Raw genomic sequence first — 540 nt, forward strand, 5'->3', positions numbered from 1 at the left:
TTTCTAGTTAAATAATTCATTTACATTCGAATTGTCAACTAGATTGTCATTTAATAATTTTTTATACTTATTTATAATTTTTCATTCTTCATGGGACGATACTCTTGCTCATTCACTTTATTACTTGTTACGACTTGTGCACTTGCGAATTTAACCAACAAACACTCAAGTATTTGCTCAGTAAGAAGGACACAAAGCCAAGATTTATCAAATAGGTACTTCTGCTATAGGAATTCAACTTGGAAATCATGGATAGAAGGGGAAGTGAAAATTTAGTAGTGGCCCATTTATCTTGTTTGAAGCAACAAGAAGAAGATCCTGAAGATAAAATTAAAGAGGTATTTTCTGATGAGACACTTTTTGAAATCAAGTTACCACTTCGGTATGCTGATTATGTTAATTATTTGGCTAGTTCTACCATTCCTGCGGAGTATTCGAGTCAATTGAATAAGAAATTTTTCAATAACCTGAAGTACAACTTTAGGATGATCCATTTCTTTATAGACGAGGTCCTAATCAAATCATTCGCCGTTAAGTGTT

General features: G+C 32.2%; 1 protein-coding gene across 1 annotated transcript in view; it reads left to right on the top strand.

Annotated features, from left to right (window-relative positions):
- Window positions 1-248: 248 nt before the first annotated feature.
- Window positions 249-540, top strand: part of LOC111369105 (probably inactive leucine-rich repeat receptor-like protein kinase At5g48380) — a 1,073-nt gene continuing 781 nt past the window's right edge. The window contains exon 1 of the mRNA XM_022990587.1: window positions 249-537. Coding sequence (XP_022846355.1) covers window positions 249-537 — 289 coding nt within the window. The remainder of the gene's footprint in view (window positions 538-540) is intronic.

This window comes from Olea europaea, chromosome 20 (assembly GCF_002742605.1).
Source record: "Olea europaea var. sylvestris chromosome 20, O_europaea_v1, whole genome shotgun sequence".
Classification (NCBI taxonomy): domain Eukaryota; kingdom Viridiplantae; phylum Streptophyta; class Magnoliopsida; order Lamiales; family Oleaceae; genus Olea; species Olea europaea.